Here is a 13,373-nt window from a genome sequence, read left to right on the forward strand (position 1 = left end):
TTAATGTAGGGATTGTCAAAGATGGGGTACAAATGTTCCTAAAGTCCCTGACTCACTGGAACATGTGTGCAGACATTTACCAGTGCCGTCAATTAGGTTGGTTGGAAGCAGAACCAGTGACACCAATGTTTTGATCATCAATCTGTACTTTCTCATGCGCTATAGACTGTCATTAGTCTCCACACTAAATAACTCTTTGCCCTCAAAGGGTGGTTCCTCTAGTTAGGCCTGGTGTTGGAAAGACCGAAATAAAAAATAACATCTCATTACACAACTGGATGTCATTGGTCTATCGTGGCAATCGGTGTCATATCTTAAAGCATTAAGTTATTACTTGTCTAAATTGCGCCCTCCAGCTACTATAACCTTCTCCATTGTTTTTTTAATCCTCTGGCGAGGCATCAATGAAAATTGACATAATGTTCCAAAGGACACTGGATACCTGATCATTACTTCTTTGAAGTTTACTATTCTTTATGGCCCATAGGATCTGTTTTCCTCCCCTCATTATGTAAAAGGGAGGAGTGAGAATTAGATCTACCTCTGACAGGTAATAAAGTTGAAATAAGAAAGTTGGCTTTGGAAGCATAGCATGACCCCTATATAAAGCTAATGTCCATAACTGGGACATGAGACTTGGGATCTGCAGAATTGTAATCAAGATTTATAGCTCTGGGAACAGTTTCAGATCATCGGTGATGGCATTGAAGGTTCCCACATAGCGCCAGTAGGTGATGGCATTGACATCCCATCATTAGTGTTGGAACTATGGACAAATTCGCTAATTTGGCCTGGTGGGTAGGAGGAATTTTAATTGGTTGTTGATGCTGAAGGTGAGCACTATGGGGAAAGTGGTGCTTATCCCTACCTTTCCAATTAGGCGTAACCATGATTGGAAATTGGAATCAGTATGTGGAGTGGTAATCCCTGATGTTCGGCAGCATGCATGAAGTGATCTCGAGGACTTCATCATCAGAATACTGAGGAGATAAGATGTAGCTCAACACCAATGGTGTCCTTGGTAATGACATGGACTCAGCTGGTCTTGGCAATGAAGAACAACATTCAACATCAAATCTGGCCATGACCATCAACACTGGGGAATCTCTGTGCCAGAAGTTCTTCTGGTATCAGTGTGGTTCAAGAGAACAGGCTGAAGTTAGAGTGTTTTGAGGCTGAGGAGATGGCAAATATCAGTGTCAAGGAGATGAACAACTTTGAGGTGAAAGCAATCTATGGGGTGATACCCAATTTTTTGCTTTTTCCCTCTTTTGTTTATTTCCACCAATGGTTCAGATGCAACCCTAGACATGGTAGATTCTTCAGCCAATTTAGGTACCACTGGTGCTAGCATTGAGAGCCTTTTATCAGCTGTTTGACCTCTCTCTACTTATAGGTTTGAGATACTGAGGACTCTTTTTCCCAGAGAGCTGAATATAGATGACTTACTCTTCCTTCCCTTATTCTTGGGGTGAGTTGGCAGCAATCTGCACAAGAGGCAGCATTATGGCCTCCTTCTAGGCAAAGGAGACATAACCAGCGCTCATAATTTTGGCCCATTCTCATCCCACATTTGTATGTCTGTTTTTTGTTGTTGTTGTTTTTAAACAGAGCTATGTTCTCACAAAGAATGGCCAATTATGTGAGAATTGCAAGTCATTCTCTTTCTGTACCTGAAGTAAATATACTGTTTCAGCTTTCTGAACAGTCCTCATTTAGCAGCAGCAAAAAGAGAACTGGGGGAGAGTGCTCACTCCTCCCACATCATGTGACTTTTGGGTGGTAAAGACAATCTCCACTGTAATGGGAGAGGGATTGCTCTTGGAATTGAGAATAATCTTTTTAAAGCTTGCTAGTTCCTCTTTGTGGCAGGCCTGTGAAAGTGCAGTCCCATGCATGCCTTCATACAAACCATGAAGATGAGCAGATTAAAATCCCGGAGCACAGTACACAGCATTAATTAAATAATTGTGTCTTGCTCTTTCCAGAACATACCAACACAACACACATTCACTGGGACTAATGCTTTGATTCAGTGATTTTTTTCATGTACAGAAGTTTTGTTTTGTACATGGAATTTTCTTGCTGCAAGTGTAGCTCCATTCCTTTTTACTGAATCTTTTCACTGAAACAAGCAGTGAAGCAGGGACTCTGATGTGTGATTCAATGTTAAAAACAGCCACAAGGCCCTGAATATAGGACAGGAGGTGGCTTGGCACAACAACCGCTGATAGGAAAACACCCACTGGGGATGAGCAGTACTTTTCTCATACATTTCCCTAGAAGAGTTCAGGATCAGAAGACAGAAGCAAAAACATTAAGAGCAATGGCAGTCAGGTTGTTTACTGCAAAAAAAAAATCCTAATGACCTGTGCCCTAAGCTCTGCCTCACCCTCATACACCTCAGTAAGGAGAATAAAAATGCCTGTCTTTGCCCTGATGGTTCAGACATGGTCTGGATAGGAAAATGTGCATGGTAGTTTAGATTTATTGGCCTAAGGAATCTAAGCAAATTAAATTGTATACACACAATAAAACTTCTTGGCAATTTATTAATTTGGGCATCCAACACCCCATAGATCCAGTAGACTAGTATACTAAATTTGGGGATATATTCTTGGAGCATCTTTCAATTATCTTTCAATTTCAATTATCTTATCATTGTAATTCCACTTGAAAAAAATTAGGGACACGCAAATCATATTTTGGCAGTTTATTATAAACATAGGACCATGGGATAGGGCAGGATGCAACGCTAATCCTTTAGATGTACATGTGATACAAAGGCCCTCTGGCAATAGACCCTCCTTGGAATATACTTCTACCAAAAGTCTTTTTGTTTTAAAAATGTCCACTTTTAGCAGCACCTACAAATTACTTGCCAACGGTGTGGCGAAAATAGCTATCGTTACCAACTTGTTTTCTAAAGCTGCTTATGTAATAGAGAATGCAGTTCATTACAACTTACTTTTGATGTCAGAGAAAATAAAGTAAGTTGAAATCCAAATCTTAAACCAGAGGATGTTAGCTATTTACAGCCCTTTCACTTCCAATTACTGCAAAACACAGACAAACAAAGATGCACTTCTGGTGTAAGGGCATGCCCGAGTCATCTGTTACAAAATATTCAATGTAATATTAATATGGCAGGTTCCAGTATGTTTGTATTTTTGTACCTGGTGGGACTCCAAGGTATTGTGGGAGTCATGCTGATATCTGGAAAGAGAATACTGTTGTCCTTGATCCTGTCCAAAGCATAATGCATTTCACAGAGTGGTAAGCGGTTTAATTGAAACTGAAGTTCAACCTAATGCATACAAAATAAATTAACAAATGAGAAGCTGTGCCAGAAAACCAGTGATTGGAAGAAGCAGTCTTAGGCTTTGTTAAACAGAGCCATATCAATTATATTTGCCATTTTAATAAAATACCTGAACAAGTGAAGCAAATGAAATCAAAATCTTTACTAGCCATCTTAACTTTGAACACTCAAAAGCCCAAAGGAATATTTTTGTAACAGTAAAAAAAAATTGTGATCATAAGTAACTGAATTTATACCTTAGTGACATTTTTAGTGAAAGAATTCAGCCTTCTTATAGAATTCTTAAGTTCTAATAGATTATTTAATCAAAACTTAATTAAAGACAAAGTCAGAAACTATTCACAAAAAGAACAAGGCACAAAATATGGTCAATGAACAGCAAAATGCCCACACAGCCCTCAAATCTCCAAAGCCCTAAAGAACATAAAACAGTAAACTAAGATACAAGAGGTATTCTACTGAGGGAGGGGGAGAAGCCCTGGTCCGTCCTGCGACACCATGAAGCTCTGCAGGCCTCCCTAGGGCAGGGAGGAGCCAGATCTTTCAGTCCAGATGAGCCTGCTGCCAGACAGGCCCTATTGGCCCCCACAGTACCAAAAAGGAACATGAAAGAATCCATATTCCCTTAGCATGGGGCTTCTGGGGCCCAATCTGCACCAGACTCAGGAGGGCAGTGGCCTAGAGTAAGCTGCCCATCCCGCCCAACTCCCGTGGGACACTAACGCTTTCCAGGTCCCGTCCAGGTCCTTAAAAGTCCTGCCAGCCAGAGCCCCTTCCCTGCCTCCCTCCCCGGCCAGCTGTCCCCCTCACCCAAATGAAACGAGTGGAGGGTCTCCCCATGGGAGACTGGCTTTCCTCCGGAGACCCAATCGGTGCCTTTTGTGTGTTTGAGAGGTGATCTCTAAAGTGCTGGTGGAGGATGTGGCGCGCTCTGTCCGCGCCTGCTACAAGAACAGTGCAGGGCTGCTCCTTCAAAGGCGCCGAGGAGCAGGAGTTGCTGGATTCTGGTCCCCATGGGGGCCCGCTTGGCTTGCAGGCTCCTGTTCCACACTGCCCAAGCCCAAGTGGCGCCAGGTCCGGCCTTTGGTGGAACTGAACGTCGTCGTCCCCCCTCCCCGCCTCCTCCAAGCCCTCTCCATGATTTCTTGGGAAGAAAGCCCAGGGGGGGGGCACCTGACCTTCCATCGTTATCTTGTCCTCCCACAACCACTCAAGTATTCAAATCAAGCAAAAAATATTTTTCTGTCTTTCAACACCTCTAAAATTCCCACATTAATACAAAGACTGGAAAATAAATTGGGAATAAAAGGGATCTTTCCAAATTGTGTAGTCAACAATACAATTGTAACACCTTTATTTTCTAAGCAACATCCTACTACTGCAAATCTCAAAGAGATCAAACATGAGGAATGTTAAGAACAGATTCTGTTAAACTCCTCATAGCAGGACTTAATCAACTGGACAATCGATCCCTCTCCACGTGCACAAACATCATGCTCTATAGAGGAGGATTTAATCCATGCCATTTTTATATTCTGCTTTTCACTACCCAAAGGAATCCCAAAGCAGCTTACAAATACCTCTTCCAACAACAGACATCCTGTAAAATTGGTGAGGGTAAGAGAACTCTAACATAACTGCTCTGTGGTAACAGCTGTAAGACAACTGTGACTAGCCCAAGGTCACCCAGCTGGCTGCATGTGGAACTCAGTTCTCCAGATCAGTCCGTCACACTTAACCATGTCAGCAAGCTGGTTCCATGGACTGTTATTCCACTCTGCGGGCTATAATTCCAACTCCAGAGCAGTTGATTTGGTTCCGGGGATCATAATTTATCTCTGGAGCTCTCATTCCAGTCCTAGAACAGTCTATCTAGGCCCAAAGATCTCATGCTAAATCAGTTCCACATTTTCAAAGCAATTTTTGTTTGTGCCCATGTATTTCAACTGAGTCCTTTTTAAACAGTCGGCATTCCTGACTCCATTATATCCGGTGAGCATTCCATCATATCCCATTGTTGCCACTGGGCATTTCTGTCATTCATTTTAATACATCACCCAATGTCAAACAAGAGAAGCCGGCATAAACCGAAGAAGACAATACTGAAAGACCAACAGAACCAATTTCAAAGCACAGAATTCAAGCCAACCTGACAGACCAAACATTAAGCCTTGGCAAGAAGACAATCACACAGACATCCATCCATCCATCCAATATAAATAAAGGAACAACAGTCATAGGAGCCTTAAAATGCAGGCTCTGTATATTCCTAGTTACTCCTGAATATTTCCAAAATGTTGCGGACCCATTTATACCAGTATCACAGAAAATCCCTGATAATATCTGGACATCCAAGTATAACCAGAAAATGCAAATAAGAAAAAAAGTATTACCAATAAAGTATGTTTTGGACATATCTGTTCACTGGCATATCTAAATATACATCCCTGATTCTCTATCCTTGGCACAGCAGCTCTCGCAGTACAGTACCAGTGGAACTAGTTCTAGGGATGTGTCTTGTAGTCTGGTATCCAGTTTTATAATACTGCTTTGTTATGATCCTGCCCCAATGCACAAAATAAGACTAGAACAAAATCTTAGTCCAGTGGCACCTTAAAGACCAACAAAGTTTTATTCAAGGTATAAGCTTTCATGTTCTTCTCCAAATACCATGCACATAATTTTGGTGCCACTGAACAAACTTTGTTCGGCTGCTTCAGTACAACATAGCTTCCCACCTGAAGCGAACAAAAAACGACTGTACGTTTTATATGATATAACCACTGTGGCAGTGTAAACTCTTATACTACATTAGAATATCTATTGATCAGTTCTTCTGTTTAAAATAAGTGTCAGTATTATGCACGCTGTGACGATTAAGATGTACAAGAGTTACTGATATACCTAAGATGAGAACTATAAAAAAGAAGTACTATAGTAAAAAATTTCCCAGCCAAATATACCTGCATTTCACAATCTGCTTGCAGATTAAGTTCTTCACAGCATTCCCTGGATATTCTCAAAAATATATACTCTTTTGTTTTTTCCTCTATTGCTGCTTCATAGACCTTCTCTTTGGTTCCTTGGGTCAGTACTGATTTTTCTTTAGCAACTGGCAATAAATAAACAGCATTGACTTTGGTCATCACCAGTCGTCCCGCCAAAGTATCTTCAGAAAGTGTTTCCGTGAGTTTAAAACGTCCAAAAAGTTGTCCATTTTGGGCATACTTTGCACCTCCAGAAACACCAGTGAGCATGAAGCTTGCTACAATCTGCAACTGCACTTTAATATTGAACCTAAATAAGAAAGCATACAGTTAGAAATGATTACAACTGGTAACAATAAATAGCTACAAGTGGTAAAAATAAAATAAGAAAAAGTAAATATCAAAGAGACACAATACTCTCAATTTCAGAAACAGAGGCATTAGCAAACCTATACATTAATCCAATGTATTTCTGGCCATTAACAAGGCTTACTGTTTATACCTTTTACAAAACTACAAAGTACAAACATGAACATAAGTCAGGTGCTTGCTTGCAATTTAATTAAAGTTATTAGAAAATAATTAGAAATCTACTTTGATCCAGTACTCTCTTGCCAATGAAATATTTCACAATAAATCTATCAACTTTTAAAGTGCCACAGGATTTACTGTTGTTTTATAAAACTAATAAAACTTTTATTCCCCTCTAATTAAATAATAACCCCACTGTGTTCTAATTGTTTCTTAACTGCTTGTCTTTTTTTTAGTTTGTTTTTCAATGATGTGGTTTTCGTTTGGGTTTAATCTGTTTAAATAAACCTTTCCATTTTCTTGATGGTAAGGAGCAAAATTTTGCAACACCATTGGAAACTGCCTTTGTCCTATCATTGAGAAGGAATTTTAGCAGGAGCCCCTTTGCATATTTCAGGTAATTATCCAAGGGCTTAAAGCAAGAAAGGGCAGGGTGTACTGATGGCTTGCAATTCATTTCTGAATAAATTACCTAAGTATAAATATATAAGGTAAAGGTAAAGGTATCCCCTGTGCAAGCACCGAGTCATGTCTGACCCTTGGGGTGACGCCCTCTAGCGTTTTCTTGGCAGACTCAATACAGGGTGGTTTGCCAGTGCCTTCCCCAGTCATTACCGTTTACCCCCCAGCAAGCTGGGTACTCATTTTACCGACCTTGGAAGGAAGGAAGGCTGAGTCAACCTTGAGCCGGCTTCTGGGATTGAACTCCCAGCCTCATGGGCAAAGCTGTCAGACGGCTGCCTTACCACTCTGCGCTACAAGAGGCTCATATAAATATATAAAACTGCACTATTTACGAAATTATTAGCATTTGAACATATATATGACATAAAATAGAAACACAAATTATAACACAGTATTTATAACATTTTGCATTCCCACTACAGAAAGGAACACAGGTATTATTATATTATTAATATATCATCAGTCAGTAAACCTTATAAAATCCAAACTGACTACTCTCCAGGACCTCATGGTGCTTCTGTGCCTCATCTACAGTTGCCCCATCTAGTTTTCCCATCTACAGTTTCATCTTCCATGCAATTGGTCTCAAATTTGCTTTGTTGTAATGGTCTTAGAAAGACTGCAGCAAACCCAAGGTGATATCCATATAGAAAGGAAAAGTGTACATCTTCTCAGTCCCACCCACCTCATCATTATTTTCACTGCTGCAATTGCCTGGGGTGGTTACCCTCAAAGCATTACTAACCTTCTCAGATTTTAAACTGCAAACCTCACATGACTTACTCATGAGGCTTTTCCAGCCTGCCCTGGGTCCCAGAGAGCTGGCAGGGGACTGTTTGCAGGCCTCCCACAGCCCCCCCCCCTCCAGAAGGTGCTTAGAGGCTGTACCAGGAGGCAGCTCACTTCCCCCACCCCCACTTCCTCTGAGCTGAAAGAGGCCAGGAGGCCAGAGCAACTTACTGGCAGCAGGGCATGCTCTGAGGTTGGTTTCTCTTTTTATAGCAAGCTATTATTTTTAGACAAACCTTGGATGCCAGAATCTTTTAATTTTGAATTTTATGCTTAAATTAAAAGATAAAAGATGCTATTTTCATATGTGAAGCTTCTTCTAACATCAGTGAACTAAGAGCCCTCCAGAGATCTAATTCTTATATGAACAAAATTTATATCTGAAACAACCAAAATGAAAGATGACAGAACATCCTGTTCTTTTTTGCTCGAAACTGTTTCATCAGATCCCCTGGAATTTCTGCATTACTTATTTAGAATAGTTCTCTTGGACTTTATTATGGCTACTTTAAGGGTCGTTATAGTTATTCAGAAATGCAAATCTAATTAGCACTTTTTCATGTGCTCTCACAAAAATCGCATTGCCAAGAAAAAGTACAATTAATTTAGTGATTCCTTATATTGTAAATTTAAACTGCATAATTTGTTCTTCACAGGTGCACAACTCAGGTGATGAAGAGGAAATAATACAGTCTTGGTATTTTTTCAAGGCTTTGGCTTATTTGTTAAATGGAATGTGATACCAACAAAAGAACCTTTTTAGATGTTACTTCTTTCTTTCTTTATACTTCGATTTCTTAACCACCATTTCCAAATGGCTCGTGGTGGGTTACAACCGTCTGCATAAAATCCCCAATAAAACGCCCCTTAAAACCCCAGACATAAAAAACAAATCAAAAAAGACAAGATAAGATATGGCGGAAAAACCCCAATTCTATAACAATACAATCCCATTCCCCCCGATACAATATCAAAGAGGGAGGAGGAAAGAAGGGGCAGATGGAACCCGTGGCCACCACATACATAGCTCTATTCTGAAAGGGGGTTCATTGGACAACATGACACCTAGAGAGTAAGTAGAAAACCTAGATTACAAAAACGGGATGAAAGTTTCAGTTTATCTGTTTAGCAGATGCAATTTTAATCATGTGGCTAAATGTGAAGCTGAAATACATTTTTCACTAAGTTGATACTGCCTTGCAGTTCTAAGCTTCATGGCAGAGCAGAGATTTGAACTAAGGACTGCCAGATCCTTGTCTAATACTCAAACCCAGTCATCCTCAACCAGGGTTACTAGTAACTTCAGGAGTATTCCAGAGCACCAGAGGGGTTACTCCAGTCAGGGTGGGGGGGATTTAATGTATGTGTGTACAGAAGCCACTGTACATACACCATTTGGTGAAACTAAGTGGTTCAAAATAGAGAAAGGAGTGCACCAGAGTTGTATTCTTTCCGCCTTCCTGTTTAACTTGTATGCTGAAATAATTATGAGAGAGACTGAATTATGAGAGAGACTTGCTGCGCATGCGCATTTGCGCCCTCTCCCCGCACCCCGGCGCAGCGGTCCGCAGCCTGACAACGGTTGCAGACCACTGTTCTAAAGCAACTCTAAATTGGACTGTGGAGGAGATTCCAAAGAGCTCTATTTCAGAGGCTGTAAGTTTATCAGAAGCCTTTCTAATTGTTCCTGGCTGAGCCAGGTGCTGATTAGCAGAAGTTATTTATTTATTTATTTATTTATTTATTTATTTATTTATTTATTTATCTATCATACTTCTATACCGCCCTCCCCGGAGGCTCAGGGCGGTTTACATTATAACAGAGAACCATACATAAAACAGTCTGTAGAACATGTAGCAGAAGTTGAAACAACTGGTCCTTCTTCATCGTCTCTGCTAGCTGCCTCAGCTTCCTATGCAGGCAATTCCATGTTCTCATCAGAGGAGCTGTCAGTGCTGGCAGGAGAGGTCATGACAGCCTTGTTGGCTGGCACTCCTAGTCAAGAGCTACTACACCTGGATCCAGTTCAAGGACTGTGCACAACCTGCACAAGGATCCCTTTTTTCCCAGGTTTCCACTTGCCCCGGCAGCCTTACTGATCCTGGGAAAATATATTCTCAGGTTTTGCTAGGATTGCGAGCCTCCTAGCAAAGATACCAGAGATCTCTAAATCTCACAGATCATTTCCCCTGAGGAGAATTCCTGCTTTGCATGGTGGGTTTTATGACAGATGAGATGAATGCTTCCTTGACTTGCTCAGGCAAAGCACCACATACACAAAAATGAAACTAACTTTTTAGCAGGCATTCTACTTAATTACTGATATCATGCACACTGTAAACATGTGACTTCTGGGGGCATGGAAGACAGGTGTGGCTAGTTAGCATCACTTCTAGGGTTACTTGAAGCCTGAAGAATATTTCAGTGGTTACTCCACAGTCAAAAGGTTGAGAAAGACTGCTCTAACCACTGCCTTATGCTGGAATTGGAGGCAACACTGAGATAAGCATTTATACTTCACTGCTTTCTACCCACCCTGGGACTCAAATTGGCTTACAAAACCCCCCAAAATATGTAATTTAGGCAAACAGGTGAACAAAAATTTACAATATAACTCAACCTACTGAAGATTTGTTCTAAAAATGAGAACTCTTCAAGCTTCACAATTCAATGAACAGCTAAAACAACACAGAAACATCATCTGTATCAAGAAGAATTTGCCAAATCATCAACATCCTTTCCAATGTATTTAGATGTAGTTATGCAAGGAAACTTTTCAACAGTCCATCAACTGCTGCATGTGGTTCTGCATGGTTTTGTGCATATTTTCTTTAATGTGGCTTCAGCAGCTGGTTTTTAAATGAAAAGGCATCGTATATCAATTGTCTACAACTTAGAGTTACATGTAGAGTTCCATCTCACTTTTTATAACTAAAAAATGGCACAATATCCTATCCTGCAGGGTTCCACAAAAGACAATCTTGTCTCCCATGTTATTTGGTCTCTACGTAATGCTTTTCAGAAAAGTTCTTTGTAGTTGGGGGGGGGGGGTGGCCGTCATCAGTATGTTGATGACATCCAGTTCTACATCTTATCCAAAGCTCCTGATGATGCAGTGGATGTCAAGAATTGCTGAATGTCTGCTATGATTAAATTGCTAAAAATAAACACGTTCCAAACTAAATGAATTGCAAAGGTAATGTTGACTGGGAAGGCAGACATCTTGAAGAACACTGTGCTTCCCATTTTTATGGGGTTCAGCTGACTCCTTGCTGATGCACTTAACTGCTGATCCTTCCTAACTCACTGAAGCAGCAAGCTAATGCAGCTGTCAAAACTCATTCTAGCTCAGAAGATGACTTTGATGCAGCTCGTCACATGGATCCATGGCAAAGTAACATTGAGCTGGACTACTGTGCTTCACTCTATACAGGTCTTCTTTAGAAGTCAACATGAAGACTTGGGTTGGTGCAGAATGCCACATCTCATTTACTAACAGGAGCAAAAGCAGTGTATGCATATAACTCTACTAAGTAATTTCTGCATCATTTAACATGCCCATAATTACGCTTCGGTATCAACTATGTTTCAGTTTTCTGCAAGCCCCCATTGCTTATTGGGTGTCTCTCCCTGTAGACTGTATTAATTTGAACTGCCTTGTTTTGAATCTGCCTTTAGTCTCAGCAAAAAATTAAAAACAGACTTAAAACAATATTAAATTAATAAATATAAATATTGCACCACATTTCTGTATTGTTTTGCCACTTTGCAAGGGGATGTTCTTCAAAAAATACACCATAAGACATACAGCATGATGAAACAGAACAATTCCCCCCCTTACCAATATACAACCTAAAACTTTAAGATCAGCCTACTCCTCCATCTATTTGTGTAATCATCTGAAAGCAAATTGAAACAGAGCCGGTTTCAAAAGATTTTGCAAAGAAGTCCTTGTTCTTGCTCAGTTGATGTTACTGCAATGCTATCTAACTTTGTAGTCCAATATTATCACAATGTTTATTATGTGCCACTGCATTGATAAATTTTGGAATATGTCTTGAATCTCAGCAAAAAAGGTACACTATGTAAGTAAATAAATTATCCATGGGGAAATATAATACTAAAGTACCACCTTTTCCTTTATGTAATGCTTTAGGCTTGCGCACCAGGGGCCCAATCCAACCCAATTTGGCTTCGGTAGCTATTGAAGTCAATGGCGCTATTGACTAATTGGAATTCCGGTATTTCCGTCTTTCCCGGTGCCGGGGGGGGGGGTTCAGTTACAGCCTCCAAACTTTCAGGATAGTTCCGGGAGGCTCTCCCCTGACCCCCCTCCAAATTTCACTTCCAGGGGTTCCAAAAGAGGGTACCACCATCTCTTCGTTCTATCCAATGGAGAGTCCCAAAGTGTGTGTGTGTGTGTGGGGGGGGTATTTTATTTTCCCTCCCTCACTATTTTCTCTTTTCTTTTTTTGAATGCCTCCATGGCTTTTCCTGCTCAACTTTTCCTGTTCTTGTCTCTCTTCCTCACCATGCAGCAACCCTATCTTTATCTGTCCTCCTGTCTTTCCCTCCTTTCTGGCATCCTCTGCTTAAGAAAACTGTGGCTTAGTTGTGTGGTGTCAGCCACAGCGACTGTCTGATATGGAACTCTCAAAGACATGTGGGGGGAGATGTCAGCTAGCTTCATATTGGGAAATTTGGGGGGTGGACATATGGGTTGAGCCTTGGAAGAGTCAAGTGTGAGGAGGGAAGCAACCTAAGCAGGGTATAATATACAGCCCACCCTCCAAAGCAACCATTCCCCTGTATCCCCATCCCCATACAATTTCCTGTTTCTTCCCTCCAGCAATCCCAATATCCTCTCCCCTTTCCCTGCTTCATTCTCTCAGACATTCACCAACCTTTTATCTATCTTCCACCTTCAGTTATATTTATTATTTATTTATTTTATTTATATCCTGGTCCAAACTGACCATGAGCTTCCATAGCAAGATAGTGACTTGAATATGGCTCTCCCTGACCCTACTCAGCTCTAACCACAACACTACACACCCCACCACCCATATTTTTTGTTTTCTTTTAAAAGTTAAAATTTTTCTGTAAACTTTAATCCTTTTCAGGTTTATAGAAAGATCTGTCTTCCTCATTTACAGCTCCCGTCATTGGATTTAAATAGCCTCAGATTTAGCCAACTTGCTATTAGTGAGGGGGAGGAGGAGGAGGAAGAGGAAGAGGAGAACGAGTTGGTTCTCATATGCCGCTTTTTTCTCCTAGGA

At 40.7% G+C, this 13,373-nt stretch overlaps 1 protein-coding gene across 4 annotated transcripts in view; it reads right to left on the minus strand.

The window, feature by feature from the left end:
• The window catches only part of HELZ (helicase with zinc finger), a 131,321-nt gene that overhangs the window by 68,610 nt on the left and 49,338 nt on the right, over positions 1-13,373 (minus strand). For all 4 annotated transcript variants that reach the window (XM_077328400.1, XM_077328399.1, XM_077328397.1 and 1 more), the window contains 2 exons: positions 6,286-6,619; positions 3,177-3,307 (listed from right to left, as the gene is read on the minus strand). In XM_077328400.1, the coding sequence (XP_077184515.1) occupies positions 3,177-3,307; positions 6,286-6,619 (465 nt within the window). The remainder of the gene's footprint in view (positions 1-3,176; positions 3,308-6,285; positions 6,620-13,373) is intronic.

The sequence above is a fragment of the Paroedura picta genome, chromosome 3, assembly GCF_049243985.1.
Source record: "Paroedura picta isolate Pp20150507F chromosome 3, Ppicta_v3.0, whole genome shotgun sequence".
In the NCBI taxonomy this organism is placed as follows: domain Eukaryota; kingdom Metazoa; phylum Chordata; class Lepidosauria; order Squamata; family Gekkonidae; genus Paroedura; species Paroedura picta.